At 45.5% G+C, this 26,787-nt stretch overlaps 2 protein-coding genes across 2 annotated transcripts in view; both read right to left on the bottom strand.

Moving 5' to 3' along the window:
• The window catches only part of LOC149328476 (uncharacterized), a 31,284-nt gene extending 28,542 nt beyond the window's left edge, over positions 1-2,742 (bottom strand). Inside the window, exon 1 of the mRNA XM_089562129.1 lies at positions 658-2,742. Coding sequence (XP_089418255.1) covers positions 658-2,641 — 1,984 coding nt within the window. The 5' untranslated portion in view covers positions 2,642-2,742. The remainder of the gene's footprint in view (positions 1-657) is intronic.
• A 7,227-nt stretch (positions 2,743-9,969) lies between these two features.
• LOC149328475 (uncharacterized) overlaps positions 9,970-26,787 on the bottom strand; it is a 67,637-nt gene continuing 50,819 nt past the window's right edge. Inside the window, exons 11-15 of the mRNA XM_089560602.1 lie at positions 22,031-22,152; positions 18,232-18,361; positions 15,031-15,201; positions 13,222-13,335; positions 9,970-10,110 (exon numbers count right to left, since the gene is read on the bottom strand). Of these exons, the coding sequence (XP_089416728.1) occupies positions 9,970-10,110; positions 13,222-13,335; positions 15,031-15,201; positions 18,232-18,361; positions 22,031-22,152 (678 nt within the window). The remainder of the gene's footprint in view (positions 10,111-13,221; positions 13,336-15,030; positions 15,202-18,231; positions 18,362-22,030; positions 22,153-26,787) is intronic.

Below are 26,787 nucleotides of genomic sequence, written 5' to 3'. Positions count from 1 at the left end.
TCCGAATGGTTTTCACCTGGCTGTCGCCCAGTTTCTGGCAAAATATGGTGCAGTAGCGCTGCTCCTGTCGCTCCGCCATTTTCCTTGCAATAAAAAACCGACGAGAGCACTGCGCACTGCCTCACTCAAACGCTGCGTGCCAATGGCTGACGCTGTCGATAGGGGAGAAAAAATTTTTGCATGCGCACGAAGGTGCAAGGTAGGCTTGCGCAAGCGTGCTTGTTCCAAATCCATCAGGTGTTCGTAAAAAAAATAAAGTCGGATACTTTCCTAACAGACCTCGTATTTGCACACCGTGGACACTGAAAGATTACTGTGCCAAATATAGAGGTAACGCAAAGTTTACTGCGCACGTGTGGTTGATTTGGCTCTCGGAACCTTAGGGCTGTGCACGGATAAGGCCACAGCAAGCGATCCGCCTTATCTTGTTTTTTATGTTGGCCCAAACATTTTTTGTTCCAGTGCAACTGCGCTCTAAAAACTTCAACCGGCCACTTGGCGTACCAGGACACACGGGCCCGGGCCATCTGTAGGCTTAAAGCTGCTTTTCTGGGCCAGGTTCGTATTTTGAGTCTCAGGCCCGGGACGGGCTTGGGCCTCAGAATGCGGCCCAAACGGTTTTCTGCTATAGGCATCAAGTTCGAAAAATATATTTACCAGGGTGCCAGCCTTGGATCCCGGAGAGCTGGCTAAGTGACTCTGTGATGTTTCGCATGCCTTGTTTCAGTTTTTCCATTTCAGCGCTGAACATTTGCTTCAGTTCTTCAGTCCTTGTCTCGAGCTTGAGGTCTCCTGCCATGACGCTTTTGTTGGCGTTCTCACTTACCACTTCCAACCAGCTGGTAACATTATCTAGAGACTCCTTTAGGACACGGGTTAAAGACAAACTTTCTTGGATGCGTCGGTCAAAATCACTTATTGGTGTTTGTAGCGACTGACTCAGGTTTCTTAATTTTGACTTCAGTTTCATTATTTCCTGTGCACCAGCGGTTTTCACATAGTCGTTAAGCGCCAACAACTGAGTCCCTAATGTAGCCAGACTGTCATTGATCTGACGAAATGAGTCAGCTTTAGCAATCGACGAATTCAGACCAAACTCGATCGCTTCAATCTTATTGAGGGTGCTCTGCAAGCTTTCCCAAAGTGCAGTTGTATTACGCGTGTTCTCAATGGCCCTGTCTTCAAGTTCGGTCAAGACACGGTCTTCCAATTTCACCAGGGCCTCGTTCACAACGTTAGTCATGTTGGTGACTACCACTTGCATTTCTCTTATAGCATCTGTGTCCAGTGCCATGCGGCTCCATACCAATAGGTGGAGTTCGGACAAATTTGCATTCACAAGAGCACTACTATCTTCAAGCTGTGATACCCTGTTATCCCACTCTCCATCGTTGAAGATTTTTTGCAGATTGAGAAGCTGCTCAGCCATCACGCGCAAAACGTTTTCAATCGGCAGCTCATTACTATTCAATTCTTCCCCGTTCTTGTCTAAATCATCGCTGAGATGATCGCAAGGCACCCATTGAGTTGTCGAGGCAGATTGGTTAGATGTGCCAGATGCCATGCAGCCTCCCTGATAACTGACGCCCTTCATGATGGTGAAATTTCCTTCCGTTCCAATAAATTCAATTTCTCGGATCCCGTCGAAAGCACTTTGATTTAGGTTTCGCTCGTTTAAAATTGTATCAGAAAAATTTCCGGCGGCGTAAGATTCATTGTCTGCTGCAAGACTCTGAACGTCTCGGACAGAAACATTATGGAATGGTTTTGAGAAAGGGTTACTAACTTTTTCTGGTTGTGAAGGGGTGCCTTGCAATTCATCGCCATGGCTTCTTTCGCCAGTATTGGCTTCAGATGATGCCTCCATCGATGCCCTCTGTTCTGTGATTTCGGTAGGTGAGCTTGCGGCTTTTTTTCTTTCGAAGCTGTGGCGCTGGTTTGTACCACGTATATTGGTTTCTCGTCCTGTCGAAGAAAATAGTTCTATGACGCGCTGTCCAGCTTTGTCAAGCCGCTCAATCTTGGCTAGCTTGTTTGGCAGAGAGGCCATAATCTGCCGCATCTCAGGCGTCAAAACTTCAGCCAGCAACTTCGTTTCTTCATGGACTGCAGCAATACTTTGGTTGGTCTGCAGCATATCTTGATGCAATTCCCGCTTCACTCGCTCCACGGCTTCGCGGAGGCCCGTGCGATCCGCTTTCATTTCACTCACGTCCGCTTGAATCCGTCGTATTTTGCTTTCGTCCTCCTGAATCTTCTTGTGCACTTCGCTGAGACTTGTTTCTGGTATTGCTTGCAACAAGTTGGAGACCATATTCTGGCCTCTATTTTGGAGGGCCTTGACACTGGCTTGCAATTTCTTTATATCACCATCAACTCTCAGCTCTAGCATCTCCAGCCGATGTGACAGAGATATCGCAGGACTCAAGTGTGCATCTAGGAGTTCAATTCTTTCCTCTAATTCTTCCACCGCCTTCAAGGCATCTGAGCAGCACTTACAATGCCTTTCCGTCGTCCTCACCAAAGCTGGTAGGCACACAAACAGCATCGCCACAAGCACATGCATATGAAGTCCCCTGACACTCCCCATCGTTGGTGGCACCGTCCTCCCGTGCGCAGTTGAAGAATACGCATCAAACATGTCGGATGCACAGAACGGCTACATTGCTCACGCTTCCCTGGCAGGAGCAGAATTTGTCGTCCGGCGGAAAGGCACACTAGGCACGCGCAGTGATGGGTTCCGCAACGAATTGTACGAAGAAGTGAAGCGGCTCGCATCCCACGCACTAGGAGTGCCGCTTATCTGAAGGCCACGCTGGCAACGAGACACCACGGAAATCACTCGCCGAGACGGGCGTTGCTCTAACTCGAGATAATCTTAGAGACGGAAAAGCGCTTGCGTTTGGCCTAAGCTTATTAACATGCGGAGTCGAACGGTTCTTTTTGCTTGGTTGGTTCCTCTATGTGAACGGTTTTCAAGCCTGTGCAACTGTCGGGGAAATTTTGAAAGAATGCCAGAAGAGCGTTACTCACGCGCTGGTTGGCTTCAGGAAATGCCTTTAAACGACGTCAGCCAGTTCTCAAGAACAAAGCTTTATCGATGCATTTCTTCGCTATTGCTTAAGAACAGGGGTGCCGCCCCTTTCCGTATATGTGTCACCCTGCGCGCAAATGTATGCGGACTGCTTGCTCGCAAGCAGCTCCGGGCCTTCTGAATTCAGTCTGCTTATGTCTAAGAGAATGCAGTACTCTTCTATTTGGGCTTAACACTGACATCGGTACGTTGAGTGAATGTATATAAAAGGGGATGTACTCACTCAGAAGCGGTAATAATTTCCTTGGTGGTGAGAACCCCGTTTATTGCTTGCTTAAGATGTGCCGTAGACGTCTAGCTGGGTCAGTACGCGTCTTTAGTGAAGAATAAAGGACCAAGTGAATACGTTCATTTATTTCTTCCTGGTGCTTCAGATATGTGATTTATTTCGATACGCAGTTTTAGAAGTGTGGTTTCTAAGGCCCATTTTTATAATAAGAGACATACGGTGAAGTGGCACCCATCTCTTTGCTTGCTCGCTTTTTATAAACATGGAGTTTCTTTTCTGAAACGTTGATGAGAGCCTCCCGATATGGTTGCATTTTTGGATTTTTGTGCGGCAGTCTATGCTTGAACTCTCCGTAGATAAAATTAGTATTAAATACAGAAAGTAATCATGTGCAATAGAAGGCGTAATGAAGGCGAAGTAAAGTAATATCCCGTTCGGCATAATGTGCGAGTCCCAAATAAAATTTTGGCCAGGTTAATGAAGGTTCGTTTTTTTTTGTAACAGCACAGTATTTAACACTTACAAAAATGGCAGTTGCCCCATAGGGGCCCTTTAACAGGCAGGTGCTAGTGAGTAGCGGCACAATAGTTTCCCTAGGACATGTGGGCTCCGCCGCCTCCTGTCGAGCTGTTCGTGGCATTTGGCTGTGTCCGATGAATAGAATATCCAGGTAGTGGTGCAAATGCCGAGTGTTTGAGCTTCACAGAGAAACTGAAGAGCAATACATCCAAAATATATGTACGCGCAAAAACTGATTCTCTGGCTCGTTCTGACCGTGTTGACGTTTGTTCAATAGCAAAATAGATTTTTACGGGTGAGAAAATTGCATTTAAAAATCTTCCCGCCAGTGAACTGCAACGCATGAGATCCTTACCAGAAAGCACGGGTTACCACCGCTTTGAAGGGAGTAGTGCTTTAGAGTAGCGTTTTGGGCTCCCTTTGCAAAAATCTAACGACGCATGCATTTTTTGCAAAACAGAGCGTTGATGGTGGCGCCTGTATTTCATTTCTTGCTCTTTCATAGCCTTTCAATGCTCTGTTTTGAGTCACAGTTTTGTGCGTGTGTTTCGAAGGCCGCGCCTCATCAATGCAGTAGAACTTTTTTCTGTCCTCAGGGCCTTCGGAAAGCCTCACGATAGAGGCAACAAACCACCTTAGGCCCCTGCTACTCAAAAACGCCTAACTGGGTTCATCTGACTAAGAAAAATTGGCAGTTGGCTTTTCCTGTGACTTTCTCCATCCAGTAATTTCCTCTCCCCTTTCTCACAACTTTGCAGTCATGTCCTCGTTTCTTCGTTTTCCTATTTACTAGTCGCAAGACTACAAGGGTGAAACTTATGGTATATAGTAAGCACAATGCCTGCAAATAAATAGTTTTGTTATTAGGCCCACAAAAGATCAAGCAAGTGCCATTTGCTCAAGTCCGGTTTGTGTTTGTGCGAAGGATGTTAATGCATGTCCGGCTTAAAGTGCTAAAACACAGTACCTCTGGGCACTTCAGATGACCTGTTTCCGGCTTAAAGGATTTTAAATGTGGCAGTAAACGCATTAAAGATGGCGCACCTCATTTAGCAGGCATCCCAAGAGAGAATGACGTAAGCACGAAGTAAGCATTTCAAATGAATCCCCGATGTTCACGGTGACTGGTGACTTCGGAGAAAACGCAAAATGATATTTCAACTTAGCGTTAGCATCCGCTCTTGATCTGCAGAACGCCTTGCGTTGATTCGTCGCCGTCGAACAGTCATGGACTTCTAGTGCACACCAGGGCGCAAACAGAAGGAAATTTTTTCGCGGAAGCGCTAACGGAAATGCAAGGCCATTTTGTAGGATGCGAGCATAGTGGTTTTTGGTGTTGTTAGGGAATGATTCGCATCATTTGCTTGTTGAGCAAGAGCCGCGTAAAACTAATGGTTTCTCACCCTACTTTTGAATAAATATATTCCTGACACCCTGCCTTAAGTATTTGATCTCATGCAGGTCAAGGCGTGTATTACGCTACGTTGCGTTGAGTGCAAGAGAATTGTGAGCTGTCGGCTGATAGAACGACTGAATGAGCTTACTGCAAGGTTACATGGGCATTTGCCCTCGTCACAGGCTTCCCCTCTTCTCCCCTCTATGACCGACCGAGTTCGTGTGCCCTAGTGCGAAGCTTGTTTTTGCTCGCTAGTTACCTTGCGCGCTTACAAAAACCTAAGCCCGAAAAATTTCGTGTTCTTGAATGGTACCATACTTATCCGTTTTAATACTTTCGTCACAGTCACAGCCTTTTCTTTTGTTGCGCGGCATGAACAATAGCGAAAGAATCTCACGAGGATCAGGTCAATCCAAAGCTCCACTTCCGTGGTGGCTTGCCGTCTCTTCGATCTTTTACTCCTGCGTCCATTCCTTTCATCACAACGTTTCAGGTGCCCACTGAGAATGATATACTTATTTCGCCTTTGTATTCCTCCAGGCCAATTTTCATTTTATTTACGGTTGCAAAAATCGCTCGAAATTTTAGCGCTTTCCAGGACAGCCCCCGTTTTGGTTTGAACAGGTCTCTATAATTGCCAGTCACCAAGGAGAAGGCCCAAGATTGTTTCACATGAGTTTTCTTGTACAAAGACAAGTTTAAATGAATATATTCAGTTTCTGAAAGGCAAAAGTTTCGGAGAATCAGTTTTGCGAATATTTTAAAGCTCACACCTTCCCCCTCCCCGCCCCCAAACACACACATATACTTGTTGCCTAAGCTTTAGATTGTACCACATATGAGTTTCTTTTCGCCCTTAAATTAAAGAGGCTCTGAAAAAGATTTTGGTAAAGTTGCGCAATCACGGGATGTTAAAGCACCTCGCTTCAGGAATATTGTCCAGAAATAATTCTTTTTATTCTGCTTTGTAGAAGCCGAGTTATCTGTAGTCAAATTTTCAATGTCAGCCTGATCGCGACTTTCCCTCTTCTCTCGACACTTTTTGAACCCTGGAAGGTCGGCGTTCCTCCGCTGGCCCCACCTAGTGATGGGGAGCTTCCTGATCCGCCGAACCTGCGCGGATTATTGGCCGCGGCCATGGTAGCTGTCTGACGTCTAAAATAATCTAATCTATAACCATATATAGGACCATCAATGACGTAATTCTCCCAACATCGCAAGCATGGGCGCTCCATGTCGGCTGTTTCCCCAAACTGGACACATCATATTATTGAACCTACAACAATGGCCCTACATACCGCTGTTCGCCATATATTGGCGAAGCCATTTCACAGCACCCCCGACAATGCCGCTACTTACATACTGTGGCCTCATATTGGCAAAGAATACGCTTCCAACGATGGACCTATTTAATTTAATTTTATTTTATTACCTTAAAAGTCCCTTAAAAGGGGTGTTTGTGAACTGTTGCCCTCCCACTGACAATGCCACCTTACTAGACCTCCGACGATGGCCACACTTGTTCGCTATTGCCTCCATGTTTGCAATGCGGCTTCCTTACACCTGCAGTTATGGCTACTTATATGTTGCCCCACCATATTGACAATAACGCTTTAATACACCTCCAACGATGGCCCTATATCTCCGATGTTTTTCATGAACTGGCAATACCACTTTAAGACACATCCAACGATGTCCCTGCTATTTTAAATCTTGATACTTGTAAAACAATCTCTTTCTTGGATATTTGCACTTGTTTCGTTCCTTCCAATAAGTTGTCTTGCATGATCAACAACCGCATCAAAACTTGACGCAAACTCACACAAACTGCGATGTAAACCCGCTAAGTTATCCAAGAATGAGCAGAGGTAGGATGTGTTCAACAAGCAGGAATTTTCAAAAGTGGCATCTTTGCTGATTGTTGTATGAGCTGCATGAGGCAATGAAACTTGTTGCGTAGAATGCTCCTGAAAAAGAGAGCTCAGAGAAAAAAACAAACGATCTTTATTGTTTCCCTGGAAGCTGCATCAGTGTTTCATTCTTTGTTCTTTTTTCATGCAAGCCAAGTGCCTGTAACAATTCTTCAATTACTGATGTCGCATCACAATTGAATTTTCTATATATATGCAGAATGCAGCGACTACGATATGTTGGAATTAATTTATTTTTTCAATTTGTACCTCTAAGGCCTGCAAGTGGGCATTATATGGCTGGAAATGGGTTTTTAATTTTTTACAGCTTTCTTAATTCCGCCTAAACAGGCAATTGAAATAGTAATATTTTTTTTTGTGACGAATATCTATAGTACACTTTTTTTTATTGCCCAAAAGGCGTTTTCAGTGAACAAAATATGCGCACTTTTCTCTATTTTGCAACTTATATTCTGACAATAAATAAGCTTCTGCACAGCCCTTATTTACAGACAACATTCCGCTTCAATCTAGCAAGATCCACTGCAGCAGGCCTGTCAGGGTGCGCGTAATATTTCCGTGCCCTGTCGCTTTGCCTTGACCACTTGCAGGCATACCATAAAAAACGGAATTCCTGGTTCAAAGAGATTAAACTACAAGTTGCCTCTAAATTAATAATCCATTGACTATGAGAAAAGTGTTTTTATGTGGTTCACAAGTGACAGTTCCATTTTCCATGCTACAAAAATGCGAATAAACGTAGATAAAACGCTTACTTTTTTCATACAAAGCTGCCAACAGTCACCTGTGTTTAGCATAGTTCGCAAAACTGTGCAAGCCGTCTTTACAAGCAATATTTTATTCTACTGAGAAAAAACTTTCTTCGAAGTTGTATTCACGTCCATGGGGAACAGATGCTATCGCCTGTGCTATAAATTTGCTTGAATAAAAAAAGCAAGATAAAAAAGCAAATTTATCAGCTTCTGTGACATTTAATATGTGCATTTCAGACTGTGACACGAACAATAAATATTTGAAATCAGCCATTTGTTGGAAGGCACATTTTGCAATTTCGATTCCGCATTTTTCAACTATTGTGACGGTAGTTATTCAGCGTCGTTTACAAATTATTTTACGAAAATATTTTCCGAGTATCTGTTCTTGCACACTGTGGGTTGGAAAATTCACTGTTATTAAAAGGTTCTCGTAATTTTCCTCTGATGGTCGTACTCAGACGATGATCACATCGTGTATCTCTGCAGCTTCGACTTACTGCGAGGTCATCGTGAAAGTGGTGGGCAGGCAATTTTTAATGCACTTCAACAGTTCTCTTACAATAGGAGTGAAAGAATAAGTATTGATGGGACTCATCAGTTAATGGCTCCAGGCGCCGTGCATACTGCTATGTACGGGAAGCATAGATGGAATGAAGTTTGGTCCTTGAATCTTTATTCCAGTCTTTATTGCATGTGCACTGGCTTCTGATGTGTTCAAAGTTACATATACAAGCTCCTGCTGGTGGACAACAAGCTGAATAAATCTGCATTGCTGTTGGCCAGTCCACGTGTGTCGAACGGCTGCTTGCAGTCTTGCAGGAAAGCGTGGCTACTGCGGCCAAAAACAAATTGCAGAATACACAGCAAGAGGTGTGGAATAAAACTAGGTGGAACTCCCCATCGGATACACTTTCCAGCTGGCGTTGCAACTGAGAAACCACCTAGAAATGATATTAACAATCCATTAGGAATGAATGTTCTACACGGGTGAAAAAACGGGATCATTGGCCTTGTCTTGGCGTTGCGGACAAACACAGTTCAAGAGGACTGGCCGCGTGTGCAGCCCATATTCGCTTAATTTCTCTGTTGTGGGCATTCGATTTTATTGAAATGAAAAAGCTGTGCGGAGCGTATTTTTTACCGCAGTGTGTTACCTGTTAAACGGGATGCTTGGGAAAACTGTCCTGGAATGCAGCTGACAGTCTGACGCAATGCAAAGTTACCAGGGTGAGTGAGGTAGCAGAGGCAAGACAAATTGGTTCATTGAACACGACAGCTAGACACCCCACGCCACGAGACCACCACGTATTTCCAGATGCATTCGTGTATCGCGCAACACTCGGGGCATCCTCATGTTGACGATACTGTGCAGTGCCTTGTTCATATTACCCCTGTCGCGAGATTTTGTCTCCCAACCTCCAGACCCTTCATTTCGACCTTGTGACCAGTAATGATTTCCTAAATTGCTTAAAACCTGCATGAGATCAGCTGGGGTGCCTTTTGCATGCTACGGACATTTGTTGTAAGAACGGACAGCTTCTAGAATTTCTGATCATTTCGAGTGAAGACGTCTGGTTCTGCTTCACAGCGTATAGCGCCTAGTTTAGCGAGGTCGTCATCTTAGAGACGAGCTCGTGGTTTCTGTTTCCCTTTTTAAAAAGCGGTTGTGCCTGCACTTGGCAAAGCAGTTCGAAAAGAAATCTTTCTACCGAGAAAATTAGCAAGTGCCTTCAAAATAAATTACGAGAGATAATTTAGGGTGCGTGATAGGTGCGTCTTCAGGATTGCGCTATGCCAGCAGTAGCTAGATGAATTCCAAACGCTGGACAACTTGCTACTCAGATCTTGACCCTCGAGACAGACATGTTATATTATTGAAATATACGCCCATCTCTTTACGGAATTTCTCTCAAAAGGCTTGCGGCGAAATATGGAGGCAAAATTGTTTCAACATGAATAGTGACATGAAAATAGGCCCTGTTTTATTGACGGAACCAGAAATTCTATCAGCCTTTTTAAGCCATATAGCTGCCCGCCAAATACGGTCAAGCCGCGAGCACCTCCTTGATCGCCTTGAGCAGTGGGAACCGCCCCTTTCCGCAGGTGCCTTTGTAGTCGTCCTTCTCCACGTTGTACACCACCATGCCGCTGAAGTTGCTCGGCATCACGCGGAGCCTGGCCTTAGTCTGCGGACGACGAGTGCGCAAAGAACCAAATTGTAATAAGAGACATTATAATTAAGATAGCATCATTAAGCTCATTGCAGCAACTGTAACAGGTGCGCTGTTTTATCGTTTATCGGAGCAAGCTAAGAAGCAGCCCAGAGATCATTCAGGCATTAGCCAAAAGAGGCCTCATTATCATACTCGTGTTTCATACACCACGCTGCGTTCAAGGCCTCAGAAAGGCCTCTCCCTATGGCTGAAACCATGGCTCAATGGATTTGGCGAGCTCAGGTATTAGTTAAACGCCGCAGGCTCGAATCTCGCAATCAGCGGCAGTGTTTCTCTGGAGGCCAAACGCGGAACTTTTCGTGTGCTCTCTGATGCCAGTGCATGTCGAGACCCCACGTCACTGACATCAATCCAGAGTCCCCACTAGCCGCCATGCTTCTTCAGGGAGGTCAACCCCTGAGATCATAGCATACCTATGGTGGAACTCTTTGCAATCTTTTCGTACCATTTGGGTCTGCGGCCCTTGATCAAGTTTGCTTTCGGCTGGTATTTTGCGTGGCACTCGCAGAAGCTATTATTATAATGTTCTAGGCGTGGCAGCCGCGCACGTCACCATTTTCCTGCTAAGAAATCTGTTTTAATGCCACATGATGTAATAGTACCAATATTTGCGCAATAATTCGTATTTTTAAGCGCGCTCGTACAGCGGGTGCGATAAAAAGCACGAAGAGTCGAAAATAATGACGGAAGTGTGATGCGAAAAGCGCTTTCTATGATCTCCGCTATAGTCCGCTAACATTTATGCACAGCCTCCACTGTTCTGTATTGCTGTTCGCGTGCTCCTACAGCGCGTATTGGCAGCGGAATTATGCTATACAGCTATAGGACTGAAACGTAATATGATCCAATGAATGACACTGCAATCTGCTCTGCGCTGTCCAGCATGTCGGCTAAACAACAGTGTTCACAGTGTCTCAGGTAGCTGGTGAGCAGATGAAGAATTTCTTGGAATGTCATACACTTTTAGTAATCCTGTTCTCCTAATCAGGGAGACATAGTAACTATAGTATCAACACTGCCTATAATTTTTTAGAATCGCATAATCATTCAGTAAGCCTGTTGTCCTGATGAGTGAGACATGGTTATTACAGCGTCAACGCTTGCTGAGAGCGACTAAGCTGCTGTGTCACTTGGATAGTAGTTCTCTCAAAGAAACGTTTAAAGGGTTCACGCATGTAGTCAGCCTTAGCTAACTTTTTTTTGCAGCATCCACTTGGAAGGCTGCATGAGGGGCGAAAACATAAGGTTTTTTTTTCTGAAAAACTTTTTCTACATTTTGGCTTAGTTTAGTTTATGGGGTTTACCGTCCCAAAGCGACTCAGGCAATGAGGGACGCCGTTGTTGAGGGCTCCGGAAATTTCGACCACCTGGGGTTCTTTAACGTGCACCGACATCGCAGAGTAAACGAGCCTCTAGCATATTGCATCCATCGAAATGCGACCGCCGCGGCCGGCAAAGACCGCGTGTTTCGGGTCAGCAGCCCAGCACTTTAACCACTGAGCCACTGCAACGGGTCTATATTTTGGTTTTACGAGGTTGACAAGCCAATACAGAACATATTTTCTGTCGTATTTGGTCATAATCCACTCAGAATAAGTGTAGGAAAATGAAAAAATTTTCCGCAACGGTGCCACGCGAGGTGTGAGCAGCAGACCTTAAAAGTATCGATTTAAAAGCGCACTTGAATGACAGGAAGGCATATCAGTTCATTTTCACCTTTTATTGCTTGTTGAGGCGCGCTGTTAAGACTACAGCGGAAGCGCATTAAAAAGCAAACCAATATGCAATTACAGTCACCATGAGCCGCAACTAGGAGACAAAACAACATTATGGCTGTGATACATGGAAGCGCATCACGCATCCTTCCAAGACTGAATTATAGTTCATTTAGGGTGGAAAAAACAGCGCCCTTCATCTTTCTCATCTTCGCCCTTCATCGTTGTCTTACGTCCATTTCGCGCTGTTTTTTCCACCCAAAATGAACGTATACGAACTCGCCCAACTTTCCATTCTACTGAATGGTAGCCTTTATTCTTTGTAACATCTGGTTTTATTATAGTTTTCGGGGCTTACTTTTGGTGTTAAGCTTATTTACGCTTGTTACAGGGAACGAACAAAGACTCCCGACCGGCCAAACTTCGTATTTTGGGAAAATATGATTTCTAGACTGCGTAGCCTATTACGTTGATGGCGGTCTCTCAAGAAACTCTTTCAAACGATCCAGGTAATGGACAGATCTCACTCGTTTGGTAGGCTTTCATGGCAAAAACGACAAATTTTAAAATAAGAGACATTGAAAACCTACATCTGCGTTTAAGGTTTAAGGCGTGTAATAATTTTTAATAGTTTCCCATGCAACAACAATCTGTCCCCTTTTTTCTAGAGGAGAGGCAGTCCCTGGGTCACCAATACCAAAAAAATTATTCTAACACAAGCAAGCTTAATGTCAGTTTCATTAAACTGACATGCTCTCTAGCTCATTTTCATGCCAACAACTGCTCTCCCACTTACGATAAAACCTTGACATTGAGTCTTTGTCTTAATTGCATCACAATACACCATTCCTGTAAATTTCATCAAGATCAACGCAACGCTTCAAGTGTTGACCATTCAGCACCCCATCCCCATTAAAAGGTCGTTGTTAAAGAGTTGCGTAGTTCCCACAAAATTACGTCATTGCCATATCACCACTTTCAGTGAAATCACCATGAGCGATGTGGCCGACAGATCCCAAGACCCATCGCTTATAGTTTTAAGTCGTGTCATTCGTCAAAGATGCTGTTACGCATTAAACTCTTCACACTTGCTCTTTATCGCCACCACAAGACCTAAATTCAAGCAACATTAAGTGAAAGTCCATCAGGGCACGTTAAATAATCCTAGGTGGTCGAAATTTTCGGAATCCTGGGTCGCCAAAGCCTGTGTCGCTTTGGGACATTAAGCTCCCGAAACCAAACCAAACCTATTTACAGTTGGAGCTCGATGCAGTAACACGTATATACATTTGCACTTATAACTGCATTGACTACTCGGTAAACCTTGAGCAATGCGCACGCTGTTTACCTTCGCTTTAAACGTGATGGGCGTATCGAAGAGTGCCAGGAATTTTTTGTGCGGGTCGGTGGCGTACATCGTCCCGGCGTCAGAACTGTCCTTTTCAGCCTTCATTTTGCACACCTTCAAGCGAGAAAGCAGTTAGGGAATATTAACATCATCAGTGCTTCCGAGCTAATCCACGACCTTCGACTGATATCTTCCTCAAACGTGGTTTTGGCTTATGCTTTCTTCAGCATCGACATCATAATCTTCACGAATCACACAAAGCCTGCCGCAAAATCGAGGCCTTTGCTATTCATCTCAATTAAGACTCTTGGTTATACGAGCTGCTGCCACTGTACATTAGTACGTTTAGCCTGCCTAATTTTATTTAACGATATACCTCTCTTCTCCCCCAAACCTGTTTCTCGATGTTCTCTCTCTCTTTCCTTATCATACATTATGTTACCGTGACATTTGACCGAGCGCCTGTTCATCTGACCACATATCTTTCCAAGGTTCCTCTGAGCTTAATTTCAGCTAGGATCTCAAGACATCTCAACTATTGGCTTGGCCACAATGTTCTACTAAAATCTAGACTATCGTATTCAGCCCAGCACGCTGTGGTCGCCAATCTAGCGGTAAGTCGATCAGCACAGCACGCCTGTCGAATACGCCTTTCCATAGAGCTCGAATGTAAAAATTTGTGCCACACCCGACACGGTGAACTGCGGCCAGCCGTTCATAAACTAGAACAGGCCCTCTCTCTGAGCGAAGGTGTGACGGCAATTCTTGTACTCCATGGCGCACCTTTGCTCAAGCGTGCATTAACTTCAGGAAGCCCCTGGAAAACTTAAACATTGGACGGATGTACTTGAGCACGTCGATATTTCTGCCTGTCTCGTATGGCTCATGACCTTAGTGCCCACTTAGCTGCCATCATATTCATTACGGGAGCCCCCTCTCACCTTGTGCATATATATTATGAGAGTGTGAATTCTGCTTTCTAAAGGGCACATTCCGTATGGCGGCCTGCGCTCCCTCCTATATGGAACATGCTCCTTTTCCCGGTAAAGGAGAAAGAGCTAAGTTTTATGAAACATGTCCCTTAAGGGCATCGACACTGTAAGCCTGCGCCATAAACAACATGTGGGCGGACGGGTAACCATTTCCTGACGTGGGGCACCTATGGCCACGTAATACAGGTATTCCAATAGTCCGTGTCGAACACACATTGTCATTCCTTGCCCTATGAGGGCGAGGGTGTAGATCGAAATACACCTCAAAGTTGCTTTACGACAATGTCTTTCGTCGTGCTGGTGAAGGAGGGGGCGACTTCAAAATGCCGCGGACAGTTGATGCAAATATCTCAACGTTATGCACAAAGAGAGCGGATGAATATATAACTAAAAAGAAGAAACCAAGCGCATAAAGGCAATACCCACAATAGGGCCTAATATTTTTTTAGTGACGTAACACACAGTGCAGAAGGAGACCAGAACACAGCATCCAATAACAAATTGTCAGGTATGAAAGTTAAGAGCGAAAATAAGGTGCATATCTGAAATTTCAAAAAAATCATCTAGAAATTGAATAGAGTATCATAAGAATGCTGATGACGGTATTAGAAATATTCCACAAGTTCCCGCACTTTTAACTACCCAAACCTTAACTTCTTTATACGGTTACATACCAGCGGTTGAACTTGTTTAGGAATGCTGATACTTTTTTTTTTTTGCCCGCCGTCTTTGTTAAGCGCGCTCTACTTTTCGGTGAATCAGTCGCCAATCGCGTTGAATAGCTTAGTTGATTGGCGTGGTACTTCCCCGTACTCACCGCAGCGTAGTCCATGTTGAGGCTGCTCTCCGACACCTCGCGGACAGAACCCTCGCTCCATGTTGCATTCATGCGGTACGTCCTCGCGTATATGGCGAAAGAGAGCATCGCATATCGTCCGTGTGTCGCAACGTCCAGGAGCCGTTTCTTCACCTCGTCTTTGATAACGGCCTGGAGGCAGAATTTCACTAAATAAAGCATGAGCGAGGGCACACAGATGGACAGGAATCGACAAAGAGACATTGACTTGTACTTAACCGCCCAAAATGTAGGATAAACGAAGATAACCAAGCTCTGTACTCAGCCTGACTCCCACCCTAAACAACTTCATCGCCATTCCAGCTCTCTGATCCTCTCACCTTTAATTTCATTTCAGTATATTGGCCTTGGTATTTAGCTTGTTCAAAAAGTAGTGTACATCTTTAAGTACATTTAATTACGAACGAAGCAAATCCATGGATCAATAATCACTTCAAGGAAAAAGCTGTGTAAAGTACATATTATCATAAACCCTTCAAAAATGTTGTCTAGGTATGCATCAATGTTCGAAATTCTCGATTGGCCAACCGAACGTTCTCTTACTCGTTTCTGTAATCTAGTCAAAAGGGCATGTTGAAAACTGCTTAAAACGAATCGAATACGCTGTAAGGCTTTGATATAATTGGCGCGAAATTTGAATACGGCGTGCAGTAGATTTCATTGACCACTGTTTCAAAAACAGGATCTACTGCGAGGCATCACAGCATGCTGTCGCGGTTACTCTGCGCGGAATGAGGGTTTTAACATTAGGACGCGGGCCATCCGTGTCAAGTAGTTTGTAATGATCGTAAAAATGGCTTTCAAGATTGGTGGCCGCACCAATTTCGGCCAGACTTACGAAGCAGTCTATTCACACCTAATGTCGTAGGCCAAAACACATAGCTTATAACCAATGTTCCTCTCAATAAATGAGATGCGGGGTAGTTCGGCCGCTCTCGTCATTGGTATAAGAATAATTTTCTTATACGCATTGCATGGCGGTCACAGACTTGATATACTGACGTTGAATTACATACAGCCTAGTGGACAGATGTGTTCTTTTGCGGACAACTACAGCTTTATCTACGTGTGATTTAACGCCACCGCAAGCGCTGCGCTGTTTAGAATGAATTACAAATATTCGTACACGTAGCAAATATTTGTGCAAATCTCCGATTTGCATTATAACTACAGTATTCGGAGCAGGTCCAGTAGCGAAGGTAATTAGTTCGTATACGATGCGGTTTGAAATAAGCGCTAATCGCGAACCCGTACAGTTGTGTTTACTGTTGAACAGCTTGAAACCAGCGCCCTTTAGGAATGTGTTTTTTCACGGCGCACTGAAGCTCGCTAGGAAAACCTGGGACGCCGCTACAATGAGCGCTGGCTTCGTTAAAAGTGCGTCGGAGTGCCCTAAACAATTTCAAGCAGCACAAATAGACGGCTGTTTCGCTGGCGTCATGTCGGCAGATAATCGGTTGCCATGATTCCAATTCCTAAGCTGCGTTCTTGCACCTCCAGCTCGCTAGGTATTGCAACTAAATTAATTACTGCTATAACAGGTGACGGCATTCCTAATGAATAAACTGTTGGTTACAAGTGTGCGTTAGTGCTTTAAACTCGGGTGAACAAGAACGGCCAGAATTGCATGCTTCCTGTATGACAGGAAATAGAAATATTCGAGCCATAGGTCTCTTTTTCAATGCCTGGAGAGCTATGTGCGAATATGGACGCAAGTTCAGACATTCTATCACACTGTTAATTCGTTCAGTCGCTGTAACACAACGGACTAGGCAGCCGTCGCGGTGGCTCAGAGGTTATGACGCTCGGCTGCTGAGCCGAAAAATGAGGGCTCAATCCAGGCCACAGTGGTCGAGTTTCTATTGAGGTGATATTCGAGAGGTCAGCGTATTCTGAGATGTCATTGCACGTTAAAGAGCCTCAAGTGGTAGAAACTTCCGGAACCCTTCACTACGGCATCCCTCAGAGCCCGAGTTGCTTTGGGACGATAAACCTCATAAACTAAGTTACCTAAACTAAACAACCAACGGTCCCGCCGTGGTGGCTCAGTTGTTACGGCGCTTGGCTGCTGACCCGAAAGACGCGGGTTCGATCCCGGCCACGGTGGCTGAATTTCGATGAAGGCGAAATTCGAGAGGCGCGTGTACTGTGCGATGTCAGTTCACGTTAAAGAACCCCTGGTGGTCGAAATTTCCGGAGCCCTTCACTACGGCGTCTCTCATAGCCTGAGTTGCTTTGGGAGGCTAAACCCCAATGAACCAACCAACTAAACAACCGACTAGGTCTGGGCGCTTATGGTAGTGTGTTTACATTGTGTGTACATAGCTCAGGGGTTAGAATGCACGGCTCCTGAGCCGGAGGACGCGGTTCAATCCTAGCCGTGCCGAGCACGTTTCAATAGGAGCAAGCTTGGAGACGGTGGTATGCTCTCAAATTTCTTTTTCGTCTTTCACTGCCTTCATAATTGGTTATAACCGTCACGCTTCTTGATGGACACGTGAACTGCGCTGTGAGAGAAAGGACTAAAGTGACAGTGAAACAAGAGAAAAAGCACTACCTTACGGAGGGCTGTGGAGTAATTCTGACCACCTGGGGGTCCTTAACGTGCATTGACATGGACAGCATATCGCCGCCTTATCCCCTATTTCACGGTGTCGTTCGACTGTCCATCGAGAATGGAGATATTACTGCGATTTCTGCGCTCTTTTCGTTTTAATCTTAATTTCTTTTATGGCTGGTTATAGCGTTGGCATCATGAGCACGCGGACACCTAATCAAATCTCGGTTCTGGCAGTCGTTTTCTCATAGGGGCGAAATCAAAAAGACGCCCCTCCACTATGCGATGTGACGCAGTTAATTCAACCTCAGGGGATCAGTATTAATCCGAAACCTTTCAATACACAGAGCCTAAGTCTGGCTTCTTTGTTTCGCTGCCTCCTGCTTTCATGCTCTTTTCGACGGTTGTAAGGTGCACACTGAAAGTGAGATAGGCACTGCGCCCTTTATTCCCTCATAGTCAATTTTAGAGCTGCGAAATTTCAGTGAAACGATTCGCAGCGTGGGTAACCCGGAGGTGCCACGCATATCAAGACACCATTATTCAGGACAGACATACAAGCACATTCATAGCGCGCACACGCCCACGCGAATGCAGCCACTTACCAGGGAGAGTGCGTTGTGTTTGGAGAGATCAACGTCATCAGGATTAGGTGCCACTGGCCAGTGGTCCCCGCCGCCGGCTACGCCCTCGGTGTGCAGCTTAACGACGATCATCGTCAGGCCCGGGAAGTCGCTGTCAGGAAAGACAGACATTGATGGTCCATGGTACACATAACCACATTATTCCGTGATGTTTGTGTTTCCCCACTTAATACGGCTAAATAAATGTTGTTTCAGATCTGAGTGACATAACGACATGCCACCTGAACATGAGAAGGCAATGACTAGTGCGAAATGTCTTCTATTCAGACACTCTGAGCTCGACGCTTCGAAGAAATGGTTGGGAAAGTAACTTGTTTAAAAATGCTTCTCCAAGTCCCCATTGAGTTTGATTCCCTTTAGCACTCGGTGATGTGTTAGTTCTCCTCGCGTCCTCAGCTATGTGCACCGCGCACTGCGTAGTGCCTAAGTGAAAATTGCTTTTTGAGGAAATGAAATGACCCAGTAACTATACCACATATCTGTGTAGACACCCGAGCCACGCCGCAAGGGAAAGGATTAAGGAGGGAGTGGAAGGAGAAAAGAAGAAAGGGGTGCCGTGGTGGAGGTTTCTAGATTAATTTTGGCCACCTGGGGGTATTTAACGTGCACCGACATCGCACAGCAGACGGCCCCTGTTGCATTCCGCCTCCATCAAGAACCGGCTGCCGCGGTTGGGTTCAAACCTGGGTACTGCGGCTCAGTAGAGGAGCGCCATAACCACTGAGCCCCCGCGGCAGGTAAAAGTTCGTTTTCTTCATCTGAGTTTGAGATAAAAAATTACACTCTCCGAAGTTACCTCGCGCTGTCTCTTCAGCCGACCGCTTTCATTTTACAGTGCGAAGCTGTTGAAGTGACATCAGCTCAGGTTGCCGCGCTTGTAATCAGCAGCATCACGACATCCTCAGTAAATAAAAAGCACAGGAAGGAAGAGAAAAAAAGAAGGTGAAGATACCATAAAGCATTGATATGCCGTGAATTAACCAGACAAGATGGAAACTAGTAAAGCCAGGATAACCCCACTGCAATCTTTGATCAAATATTTAAGGGAACCCAAGCGATGATGTAGACTTCTAATAAGAGACTAATTAGTCATTTCCATCCACCCAAGCGCATCAGTGTGGCTCCGCTTCGGTGGATGGAATCTCCCAAGGTGGAACTTTAGGGACTTCCTATAACATTTGACATACGATTCTTGCAATTGGAGTTATTGAACAATTCGCTCTCGCCCTACCATAAGCTTGCCGTCCCGGTTAGTTCAATTGGTAGATGGACTGCTCCATCGAAACGGTGGTACCTGGTTCGCACCTCGGATTAGGACGAATTGTTCTTTAACTGCGAAGTTTCTGAGAAAGCTGTATGCGCATGGCTGCGTTTCGGTGGATCTAAATCGTCAATTACTCCCTTATTACAACACGAAACCTTGTGTGTGCCATGTGCATTTTCTACCGGAATACACACTGCTTGCCTAACGCCAAAAACTCCACAATAGCCCATGCAGACTTGAAGCTCACATTTTTCGCTGAATTAACCAAGGCAATGCATAGCTTAAACAACCTATTTTCTTTCCTTTCCACCGCTGCCGATAGTCCTCTTACTCTTTTTCCAAATTTTCCCGTCATCCTCAAAGCTTCAGCCTCATGACACTGTACGCTGACCGGTACCTTCTACACATTATACGCGTTTATCTAAAACGTTAATGGAAAGGCTGTTTTCATAATCATGCAGTGGCTAACAGAGCATTTCACCTCATTGTTAATATTGCTTTTAATTTCTGTGCTCCACTTTGTTGCAGCGCGATGCAGTGTTCACAAAATGCACCACTAATGTGGTATACGAGATCCCTTTGACGTGTGGCAAAGTATATGTGGGGCAAACGGGACAGTGTTTCAATGAGCGTGCTCGACAGCACAATGTGACCCTAAAAAGCAAGACGAGAAGAAACCTAGCTGTACATTGTAGCAGATGTAAAGATTGTTGTCCGAAATTTAACGAGACCAGGTTTCTAGCCAGAGCGAAAGAAAAAATCGAAAGAGAAGGTATTGAGGCTTTTGTATTCATCAAAGAAAAGACTACTGCGTTAGCACGCCTTCTGTTCTCCTCACCAGAAACGAACTAGCTTTTTTGGATAGTTTCGTTTAGATGCCTTTTGCAACGTCCGCTTGCTTCCTACAATCGGTTTTATGATTGTTAATATCTTCGCGTTGGTTCTTATCCTTATCCATATTCTTTCAACCTGTACTGTCATTCACACTCGCATGTCTTATCGACCCTGGTTTTTGTAAGAGCGACCTCCCTATGACTTGTTATGCTGTTATCACTCGTCCACCACCGCATTTGTTTTTTTAGTTCACGCACTCTCATGCAGCTCAGCGGCTAAAAAAGAGCGCCTGGTTTCCTTTTCTCTCATTAAAGTTGGAAGTTGCGCCTCTTTCCTGTTCTCTGTTTCCTTCCTGTTTCGTCCTTTGTTTGGAGTACGACATTCTTTCAAGACGATGTACGAACTAACCCGTCAAGAAGTTCTACTACATCACATGGCCCTGCGGTGTCGACACAACACGTGAAGGCAAAGTAAAGATTGGCTAAACGATGAGCACTGCGCACTTGCGGCGCATGGTTACATGGAATCTCAAAAGAGAAGTTTTCTTGCCATTGTTTGCACGCACACAAGGACGGCCGCCATGTGACAGCGCCGGGTGCGCATTCCACAGCGTAGTACAGCTATGTGGGGCACAAATGATGCCTGCAGTGCGCCTCCGCCCCCATTTAATGACCGCCATACACTCTACCTCGGTGCTAAGCAAATCGCTCGTTCTTAAAACTTTCCTTCATAACTAACCCAAAGGTAATAAAGAGAGGACACTATGAGCGCAAGAATTTCAGTGCCTACTTGTTGATGAGAAAACGTTGATTTGCTCTACTCCTGTAATTGTTAATTGAATAATAGCGCACACTGTATACCTTAGATTGTTAATGCAAACTGCCGTTTATTTAGGTTCTATTCTAATGCATGCCTTTACACATTTTGCGTCGCCATATAGCTCACTGGAGTCCTGTGTGTACCCGTTGCTGCTATTTGTACCTTGACTGCGCAGCAGTCCACGGAGCCATAAGTTCAATGACACCCAGGGAGCGTCTGGTAACCTCACCTAGACCTCTTTTAAACGTTGCGAAACTTCTCTCAAGCCCGCAAGATTAGTCTGATTGGCCTGGGTGTGGTAAAATTTGAAGGTTTCAGAAGCGTCGCGACTGCTGTTGTTAGTATCACAAAATATATATAATTTTCAAACGTTCGGACTGTATATAAACTCCCGGTCGCCTGACAACAATATTAGCGAAATAGAAGCATTAAGAAATTAATATGACCATCTGAGTGTCAAATTAAGAGTTATGAGATTAAGAAAAACGATGCTTATAAGATAATGCTGTTATATGGCGAGAGCTTTTACTGGCCGCTTCGAGGTGGAGCCACCAGTCATCCGCACCCAAAAAGTGACCCCATGGGGATTGTCATTTTTTTTTTTGAAGGTCAAGGCAGCTGAAGCCAGTAGAGCCCTGGGATGAAGGCACCACCCATGAGCTCGCACAACTCCCATTCACTTTAATAAAAGTTTCCTCCTCCTCCTTCTAACTGGTATGATCTGAGATCTCGGGTTCCGGGTGAATATAGCATTCCTGCGACCAATATAGCAAGAGGAACGCGTTCCATTTTGTCGCCTATGTTTTGAAGCTCCGCCCGAAACGTAGGGAAATCGTCGCTCACTGAGGGGCTCGCTTGACCGCTTCGAAAATCGCGTCGCCTTTGGAGCCGTCCCGGAGCGATATACCCAAGGCGGAGTGGTAGTGGCGGTGCGGACTTTTCTTGTTCAGGAAGTCGGCGACGACCTGCAAGTTCCGCGTGCAAGAGAGCATCGGTGAAAGCGCTTCGTGAGGCATAATGTCACGAAGCGCCAGTGCCTGAGATTAGTGGCGCCTCACTTGCAGAAGCTGGCTGTCATAATAGGCTCCTCTATAATGGCCGCTCTCCGGACCACGTGCTCCATTATTTTAACCATCGCCACTCTGGGTGTTCTCAAAGCAGCGACGCCCGCAAAATGGGCAGGTTTGTCGGTAATTAATTATTTGTTTTAAATTTCGGTATTCACGCCTAATAAGATCAATATACTGCCCTTAAACGAAGAATTATCTTATGATTTTAAAGCTGTTCGCTTATTTAAAAGTGTTCTTAGACATTATTTTGTTTCGAGTTTTCGTACATGACATTTCTTTCAATTGCCTCATTGTCTGGCGGCATTATGTTTCATTTGCTCGGAGCTTTGCTAGTTACTTTTAATCAAGAGTTACTTTTCATTCCATGAAATACATTTATTCATGTTTTTATTGCTAGATGTATCTTTTTGTAAACACTGTCACAATGTGTAGCTCTAAACGTATCCGTCTATTTTGTATCTTTGCGTTGTGCCCAGAGTACCGTCAAGCAGTCTTATCTTCCTTCAACTCTGGGCTCCTCGATTTTTTGATAATCGAGAAAAAATTCCAATTCCAAAATGAGCAATACGGGCTTCAAAAATTGAAGACCCCTTTTCATCTTCTCTATGAGCTTTCACTGAATTACTGGGTATATTTTAAGGTAAGGTTTTCTCTATAATTCGACAGTATCTGCTGATACTACGAATATCGGAAGGTCAAGCCGCTTCTGCGTTTCTACTCCACAATTAAAAGCTCTCAAAAACGGCGCTGAAATGAAGTTCAAGAAATCTCTTGAAATATGAGCGTTTCTTAAACGCGATGTTTCCATTTATTATGGCGAGAGATTGATGAGGGCCTACTGTACTCAACACCTCATCTCGGTCGCTTCACGTCTGGTTAGAGGAATGCTCCCTCAAAATCAATTTGTGGCAATGCTGCACAGGAAAGGTAGCAAATAGTTGTAATATTATACATTCGCATCCCGTCAAACAGCTTGGAAACGCTTGTCCAGCGACACCACTTACTCTCAAAACCACAGAAACATAGCTACGTTGAGGTGGTCATGAATCTAAAAGTGTCAAGACGCTTTTTGTTGAGCAGAATGCGGTTTTTGCGCAATTAACTTGCGGTTTGAAATGCAGCACGTCGGCCAGATTGGGATATGCATGGACGAAAGGTCAACATAGCGGGATTCTGAAAAACGCCCTTGAATTTAAAGGGTGTAATCGTTTTCTTGTATTGATAAGACAAATAGCTGTGCACCCTATTGTTCCATATGTGACATTATCAAAAGGTAACGAATCTCTAGAGTCTGGCCTGACCGGCCTGATTTGATCTCTTTTGGGCGACATTATAGTTTCCTTTTTAAGCGCTCGTCGCTGGAACCCTTAGCTCTGAACAATTATGTGTACTATCAGCAAGGAATGAAAAGCGAACAAGACAGCTGAGCCACGAAACGCAAAATAAGAATATTTTATCCCGGGGAAGCTCAATACTTGCTCGGGTTCTTTTGACTTGGAAGGCGCGAAGACTCTTCTTCAGGAGTGGTATTCAATCGCACAAGCAATTCCATTCCAGGAACTAATTTACGGCTTCTTTGAGGTGTCACCTGAGTTTTTTTGTTCGCGTTTCATTCATTGCTGATAGTACATGTGAATAGCCCAGGTAGCGAACTTGAGTATGAACATCTTTAACGGAAGTTTGGCTGACTGAATTTGTAATACAGAGGGGTCTATGGCACCAGCAAGTTGTTTAAAAATTTATCACAACATTCCGGGGCCAACTTAGTCCTTTCTTCCGGGGCGACTAATGCAGGTGTCGCTTGTTCTCCCTGCTCATTTGACGAAAGCCCTCTGTTTACATTGTGCTCTGGGTACACAGTGTTTGAAGGTGAAGACTCTTAAAGAGACTAATCTCCCCGGCCACAACACTTGCCAGGCAAGTGGTGATTCGGCGGTCAAAAAGTGCTCAGCCAGGGCACTCTCTCTGTTCGATAGCTGACGGTGTGAGGTACGCATTCTACTAACTACAACAATTCGTGTTGGCGCCGCCTTTGCAAGAAACATATTGTGCGACGAAATCCACATAGCGGAATGGGTAGAAGGGCTACCGACAACTGCCCTTTATCCTGTGTCAATTTCGCGATGTAGTTTTTCTGTTGCAATCTCTCGCCCACATTCTATGTCTCACCGATGTATGTACGAGGCGGGGCATGCGGCGCAGGGAATCCTGTAAACCGTATCTTACTGCTTCTCCTACGAGACACGGTTTTCGTGTCGCGGAAGGAATTGGCCCATCTCTGAAGTCGTTTTGCGGGAAACACAACTGGTTCGCTTTGGTAGAATTAGTGCCATCTCTTCTTTCATGCCCCTGAGGTATGTCCCCGCGATGCGAGCATATTATTCTTCGCTTCATTTGTAATTGGCTTCTGTGCCCTCCGAGTCGGACGACAGGACGCGCATTGAGTAAAGCTCTGCTTGAAGCCATTCTTCTGAAGATAGGCGAACTCGAAAACTGCTTCCTTATTGCTGTCGATTACCGAGTACTGTGTTTCGCAGCATCTTAAGACTGAAAATTTTGGTAGTCGCCGATATATATTAGTTACTTGACCACGCAACGATCCAGGAATTTTTATTGTTTACTTGACAGCCCGTCCTCAGACGGCAAATTGTTGGCTTTTCTTCGTTCTGCTGTGAAACAAAACCCTGGTTCTACGAAGCCCAGGTGCGCAGGAAAGTTGTCTACATATGATATTTTTTTTAATACTGAAGCGTTCGTAGATTTAGCGCATGAATTATTTTGGTACTGCTCAGTAGATTATACCGCCTTCTTTGTCTTCAGTAACCACCATCAAAAGGTTGACAACTGTTACCAGGATGGCCGTGCCCATCACAATGGCACTGGTCTGCATCTAGAAATCATCTCGAAAATATAAGAAAGTTCTACTTAGGCAGAACTTCAGAAGCCAGCAAAATATTTTTGTGTTCACGTTTGTCCTAGAACCGAGGACACCTTCTGTCTAGAGAGCAAATTCAACGCTGCCCATTCTATGGGTCGAGCGTCGGTGCTGAAGGAAATTCTAACGGAAGTGTGTGTATGGGTCGTTACGGTTGAAGGAGAAGGTCATGGAGATCGCGAATCGGCATGCGTAACCTGCACAGCCAGCCGCTAGGTCATGACCGAAGAGAAAGCTGTGTGCCCGCTTCGTCCTTTCGTGCTGCCTGCTGGGTCAAACGGCAGCCGGTATAAAAAGCTCTTGATCATCACGATACTAGGCAGGGCCAATTAGCCCAGCTGGCAGTGTGTTCTCATTTCGCCATATAATGACCTGAAGAATTTAGGAGGGACATTTATATATTGTGTAAACTTATTGGCCACTTCTGATATTCGATAAATAATGGCTTGTGGATCACCACTTCCATCTCGCTCATGGTTAATCATGAAGGAGGCATTGCCACCTCAGAATTAGCAGGATATGCGTTCGAGACGTCGGACTAAGACCTCCTTCTGAAAAATAATACTATTAAACAGGACGGAGCGAGCTTTATGCACACTCGCAATAGTGACGGCCACTCTTCCGAAAACGAAATTTAGCGATGATGATGAACACATCTATGATGAAGATGAAGGTGGCATAATGATGACGGATGTGTAGAGATGAAGACGAAGGCCGCGCACTTCGCTTGCACTTTCTTCTGTCACGGCCGAAAGCGGCCGGCTGGGGTGCAGGGTATAGTGAAGTGGGGCGACGCGCAAAGTGCTTTAAACGCGAAGCATGGACGATCACTGCACCATGGCAACGACGGTCATTTACAGGACTGACAGGGGGAACGCGATAGTTCAGAAGGGACGTTTGGGAACGGTGTACGGACCAATGAAGCGACTCAGGAATTTTGTAGCGACAGCTACACTACGCCAGCCGCTTGGTAAGGCCAGCGTGGCTTCGCGCTGAGCCATGGCACCACCGCTCCGCCAGCTGTGCGCAAAAGCGGAGTGACGTCAGATCACGCTGCTGGTGTGTGCGCCGCGCGCCTCGCCGCTGCGCCGACGGCGGAGCAGAGTGCGCCCACATTGTCAGTTGTGCGCATGCGCGGAGTGACGTCAGAGCACGCAGCTGGTGTGTGCGCCGCGCGCTTACCTAACGCTAGCATTTCGAGCCTTCAGCGTGGCGGTGCCGTGGGCCCCGTAGCCACTGTGGGGGCAAAGTGGCTGGTCGCATTGTGCGGAGCAGCTGCGGCGCGCTGCCAAAACCGAGTGGGGTGGTGTGGCGAGGGAGAGAGAGTGAATCCACGTCCATGGACGAAGATGAAGAGGGCACGCTCAGCGAAACGGAGCCGAAAACACTGGCTTTTCAATTCGACTGAGCGAGTTTCACTCGCCCAGCTGCAGCTATCGCGTCACTCCAGGTTTAACGAGAGCTAAACGACAGCCAATTTTTTCGCACAAGCCGGGGCTTCGCACGGGTTCCGCAGCAACGCTTCATCGGCAGAGAAAAAGGAGATAGCATGGTGGGGGAAGTCACAGGTGCTTTTCCAGGAGGCTTGGCAGGCG

The sequence above is a fragment of the Amblyomma mixtum genome, chromosome 9, assembly GCF_055824585.1.
Source record: "Amblyomma mixtum isolate Tamu chromosome 9, ASM5582458v1, whole genome shotgun sequence".
NCBI lineage: Eukaryota > Metazoa > Arthropoda > Arachnida > Ixodida > Ixodidae > Amblyomma > Amblyomma mixtum.
The sequence above is the reverse complement of the archived record's forward strand: the minus strand, read 5'-3'. Positions and strand labels throughout refer to the sequence as shown.